Source organism: Patella vulgata, chromosome 7 (genome assembly GCF_932274485.2).
Source record: "Patella vulgata chromosome 7, xgPatVulg1.2, whole genome shotgun sequence".
NCBI classification, from domain to species: domain Eukaryota; kingdom Metazoa; phylum Mollusca; class Gastropoda; family Patellidae; genus Patella; species Patella vulgata.
Window position 1 is genome coordinate 25,919,719 of NC_065885.2, and position 5,818 is coordinate 25,925,536.

At 44.7% G+C, this 5,818-nt stretch overlaps 1 protein-coding gene across 1 annotated transcript; it reads right to left on the reverse strand.

Moving 5' to 3' along the window:
- Window positions 1–1,088, reverse strand: LOC130013653 (histone H1-delta-like). Its single transcript, XM_056102513.1, has one exon. The coding sequence runs from the start codon at window positions 738–740 to the stop codon at window positions 159–161; it is 582 nt and encodes a 193-aa protein (XP_055958488.1). The 5' UTR covers window positions 741–1,088; the 3' UTR covers window positions 1–158.
- Window positions 1,089–5,818: the final 4,730 nt, after the last annotated feature.

Here is a 5,818-nt window from a genome sequence, read left to right on the forward strand (position 1 = left end):
TCAGGGGATAGGCTTTATGTGTGAATTGATCACTTACTATGCGACAAATGGTTACATTTTTTCGATTAGAATATGGAAAGGCATTCTTTCGTGGAAATTTGGGGTGGCCCTGAAAAGGGCCGTTTTACAGTCGTGCAATAAAGCTCGGGGAAAGACATTTAGGCCTTTTTAGGTTTGGCGGCAGCTTTCTTCTTGGGGGCTGCCTTTTTGGCTGGCTTTGCGGTTTTAACCTTTTTAGGGGTTTTCACCTTTTTGGGTGACTTGGCCTTCTTTGGTTTTACTGTCTTCTTGGCTCCGGCGGCTTTAGCCTTTTTCGGTGTAGCGGCTTTCTTGGGTGCTGCTTTCTTTGCCTTGGGTTTCTTGGCGGTGGCCGTTTTCTTAACAGGAGACTTTTTAGCGGCTTTCTTCACTTTGGGTTTTTCGGCCTTTACGTCACCAAGTTTGAAGGAACCGGCTGCTCCCGTGCCCTTGGCCTGCTTAATAACTCCGGACTTGACACCGTTTTTCAGGGCGGTTTTTACCCGGGAGTTAGCCATGTTCGAATCGGATCCGACCTTGTAGTTAGCCATGACGTATTTCAAGATAGCTTGTCGTGATGAACCACTCCTTTCCTTCAAACTGCCAATGGCAGCGCGGATCATGTCAACGTATTTCGGGTGTGTGGCGGCTGCCTTGGGCTTGGATGCCATCTTCTTTTTTGGTGATTTTGTCGCGGGTGCTTGAGCTGCTACATCTGCCATTTTCACTAGAATAAGGTCTGTGTTTGCGTAGGATGCAAAAACGTCGTACTTCTTCCGCTGTCAACTAGGGAATGAGCCGCGATGGTTCGTGAAAAAACATACCAGGCGGGCGCGGACTTCGTAGAGAGCACTTATTCGCCCCGGACGCAAATCACCACAACTATGTGTTTATTGCTTCGCATTTTCTCCCAAATTCAAACTTAGTTTTAGATGGGAGAAAAATTGGACTACGCCATTCGAAAGAGAAGAAATCGGGCTTTACACTCATACAAATATTGTGTACTCCCAGTGTATACTTAGTCTGAGAACCAGGCTTGAAAGGCGCACATTGAGTCTCTCAAATACAAACCCGTCCTTTTACACTCACTTTTACCCTCGAATTTTAGCTTTGATTTCGTGCAGGGGGCGAGAGCCGACTAGAAGAAACATCAGACTTGCAGTTCAGCCCATTTTCTTTCAAATTGATACGGCACGAAGGGCTGTGGCAGGATTCCCACGCGGACACTAAAAACACGTTCACTCAATGAACCGCCATTACGGACGGGCTTTATTGCTTCATGCCATCGACAAGTGAAATTCATTCATCCATCTGTTATTCTATTCTGCAGATGTATTCCCTGTGTGTGCGTGCGTAATTTCTTTCCATGATTTCATTTCATTTCATTTGATAGGGGGGAGGGGGGAGTGTAATGTAATGTAATGTAATGTTTTGCTTTGCTTTGCTTTGCTTTGCTTTGCTTTGCTTTGCTTTGCTTTGCTTTGCTTTGCTTTTATTATAGAACATGGAAACGTTTCTTTCTGAACGAGTTAGGTGGCCCTGAAAAGGGCCGTTTTAATAACACAAAGCCAAGTAATTTAGGCTCGTTCTCCTCGGATTCTTCGGGCGAGCTGGATGTCCTTGGGCATAATGGTGACTCGCTTGGCGTGGATGGCGCACAAGTTGGTGTCTTCGAAAAGTCCAACCAGGTAAGCCTCGCTGGCTTCTTGCAGGGCCATGACGGCGGAGCTCTGGAACCGGAGATCGGTCTTGAAATCCTGGGCGATTTCACGGACTAATCGCTGGAAGGGGAGCTTTCGGATGAGAAGCTCGGTGCTCTTCTGGTATCGACGGATTTCTCGGAGAGCCACGGTACCTGGCCTGTATCGATGGGGTTTTTTCACACCGCCGGTGGCGGGGGCACTCTTTCTAGCGGCCTTGGTGGCGAGCTGTTTTCGTGGGGCTTTGCCTCCAGTCGATTTACGGGCAGTCTGCTTGGTTCGAGCCATCTTTACTTTAGTCTTCTCTTCTTCTTGTCGAGTCCGAGTAGAAATGAAACACCAAACACCTCTCCTTCTACTATAAATACACACACAAATTCACAAAGCTCGCAAAGCGCGGCACGCAACGCCATTGGTCGCCTCAGCCAGAATCCGGCCCTCCCATTGGTTCAAAATGAAACGCTTTCATTGGTTGAATTCCAACACTGTTTCCCAACTCCATTTCTCGATCCGATTTTAGAATGCATGTCCCAAACTGCATTTCTGGTTCTTGTCTACCCTTCTTCTTTTTCCCCTTTCCTCTCCTTTCTACTCTTTTTCTTTTCCCCCCGTTTCCTTTTATCGCTTGTTCGTTTCTTTTTTTTGTTTTTGTTTTGTGTTCGTTCGCTCGCTCGCTCGCTCATGCTTTTTCGGGAGCTTCCGTGTTTTCATAAGACAAGACTGGGCATCGAGACTTGCCTCAACTTAATTGCTAAGAAAACATGCTATGAAAACATGCACGAGGAGCTTGTGCCTATATAATCATATGAATTGATCTGTCGTCATTCACCCTTGTCACCTCACCTCACGCCCGTACCCCTTGTCTTACGCGTCTATCAGCCAGGGATAGACGAGTAGACCCAAGTCGTAATCAGTGCTATATTGAGAAGTGTCATTTTTCAGGTAAACTGTTTGTCATATTGTGCGAGATCGTTCTTTGTATGTTTATGTATTTGTTTTCTGGGTTTTTTTTTTGTCTATTTATATATTTGTTTGTTTTCTTTTTGTCTGTCTATTTATATATTTGATATATGTACTTTGATGTAATTTTTCTTTTCCAATTATCGCTTTAGGGTTAGGCTTAGGGTTGGGGTTGGATCGCATTGAACTGAATGGAACGGGGTGGGTGTGGCATTTGATTCGTATAGAACATGAAGGTTTTCTTTCTGAATGATTTCGGTGGCCCTGAAAAGGGCCGTTTTTGTTTCGGTTTCGGGTGGGAAACATTTATTTGCTGCTGGTATATTTGGTGACAGCCTTGGTACCTTCGCTGACGGCGTGCTTAGCCAATTCACCGGGCAACAAAAGTCTGACGGCAGTCTGGATCTCCCTGCTTGTGATGGTTGATCTTTTGTTGTAATGGGCCAGTCTTGAGGCTTCGGCAGCGATTCTTTCGAAGATGTCGTTGACGAAACTGTTCATGATGGACATCGCCTTGCTGCTCACACCGGTGTCGGGGTGGACTTGTTTCAAGACTTTGTAAATGTAGATGCTGTACGATTCCTTTCGTCTCCTCTTCCTTTTCTTGTCCCCGGAGCGTGCGGCTTTCGCCTTTCCGGCTTTCTTGGCGCCTTTCGATGAGACCTTTGGTGGCATGACTGCTGTAACAAGTTAGAACAGTGAATGTTGGCCCGAACTGGCCAAAAAGCCTTTTATACAGACCATGTGAGTCGGGAAATCGGATCGAGCGTGCTAGCGACGATCGCGCGGACCTCATCGTAAGCATGATATACAGCCCCCGACTCTGTTTGGCGGGCATAAAAGGAAAACTAACTAGTTTTCGCTACTCATTTGTCTGTTTAAGTTAAACGACGAACGATCATCATTCAACATGTCTGGACGAGGAAAGGGAGGAAAAGTAAAGGGAAAGAGTAAGACCCGATCATCCCGGGCTGGATTACAGTTCCCCGTCGGTCGTATCCATCGACTTCTCCGAAAGGGAAACTATGCCGAGAGAGTTGGAGCCGGAGCCCCAGTTTACTTGGCTGCAGTCCTTGAGTACCTAGCTGCCGAAGTTCTCGAGTTGGCTGGCAACGCCGCCCGTGACAACAAGAAATCCAGAATCATTCCCCGTCATCTCCAGTTGGCCATCCGAAACGACGAGGAATTGAACAAGCTGTTGTCCGGAGTAACTATCGCCCAAGGTGGTGTTCTACCCAACATCCAAGCTGTGCTCCTGCCCAAGAAATCCGAGAAGGCTACTTCAAAATAAAAAGCAGCTTTTTGTTGATAAAAAAAAAACGGCCCTTTTCAGGGCCACCTAAATATATCAGAGAGAAAACGAACATATTCTAATATTCGCAAAATTACGTACATGTAGATGTGCGCAGCCCCAAGCCTGAAACTCGACACAAAACATCAACTTACCTTACCCCCACCCCTTACCTTAATTATTACTATCACTACCCTTATTATCTGCAGCCGGCGTAATCCAATCCAATTCAATTCAATTCAACACGAAATAAAAGGAAAGGAAAAGAAAACAAAACAAATTACGAATCCAATCAAATGAAACCATAAGATTATATGAGATGCCACGCCACGCCATAACATAATGACATAGGCGCATTCATTCATTCATTCATTCATTCATTCATTCATTCATTCATACGTACGTACGTACGCGCGTGCGTGCGTGCGGTCATTATTCGTTCGTTCGTTCGTTCGTTCGTTCGTTCATTCATTCATTCATTCATTCATTTATTTATTTATTTATTCATTCATTCATTCATTCATTCATTCACCGAAAAAGAAGAAACGAATGAATGAAGGAGTGAGTGAATGAATGAAGGAGTGAATGAATGAATAAATGAATGAATGAATGAATGAATGAATGAATGAATGAAAAAGTAGGGAAGAAAGATTGACATTACAGGACATATATGTGATGTGTGGTGGAACGCAGAAAATTGAAGCTGGCGTGAACGAGAAAACACAGTCTCTCTCACAGGTCCGCGCTTAACTCCTATAATAACCGAAATTCAGTGTAGGGTAATCATACTTGCTGTTTTCTTTGAACGAGCAACATCGAATCAACTCTTGCAAAATGTCTGGACGAGGAAAGGGAGGAAAAGGTTTGGGAAAAGGAGGAGCCAAACGTCACAGGAAAGTCCTTCGTGATAACATCCAGGGTATCACTAAACCAGCCATCAGACGTTTGGCCCGACGAGGTGGTGTAAAACGTATTTCTGGTTTGATCTACGAAGAAACCCGTGGTGTCCTTAAAGTATTTTTGGAAAACGTCATCCGAGATGCTGTCACATACACCGAGCATGCCAAGCGAAAGACCGTCACAGCCATGGATGTCGTCTACGCTTTGAAGAGACAAGGCCGAACTCTGTACGGTTTCGGAGGTTAGATCTGACAACGCTCACAAAGCATATCAAACGGCCCTTTTCAGGGCCACCTAAATTATTCAGAAAGAAAACCTTCATATTCTAATTAATTAGTAAAACCCAAACAAAACAAAAATTAAAAAAAAAAAAACCCGACCCCCTTCAGAAAATAGCACAAACAAGAGGTGCGGTAGTTTAGGGCGACCCATAAGACCCGTGCCGTACCCGATTTAATGCTTCAAGTAGTTCTTTACACACATAATACTCGCGCACAACCCGACACATTTCAGCTGACAGCCTCCATGTTCAAGGTGCCAATGTCCACTCCGGAGAACTATGTACTCTACTTCGGCGATATATATCTGCCCCCTATTCAACAATTGGTTGGTATACTGTTTTGTGGTGCGACCCGACTCCAATTCCCACCTGTTACAAGCATAAGGACTAATTTTAATACACAAGAACAGAATTTAGCGCTTTCGGCTAAAAGCGTCCATTTAGGACTTAAAATATCTGGAAACTCTTATAGAGTAGTATTCAGCATGCGTGCTCGCCCGACAGATGATGATGGGTTAGTTGTATTTTACGTCCGCTTCCACCGAGGTGATATCTCAGACAATGACGTGTTATGTGTACAAGGTGCATTAATTTACAATGTGATTAGTGAGAAATAATAGGATGATTAGGTTTTCATATATATGTACATAGGACAATAAACACGACAGG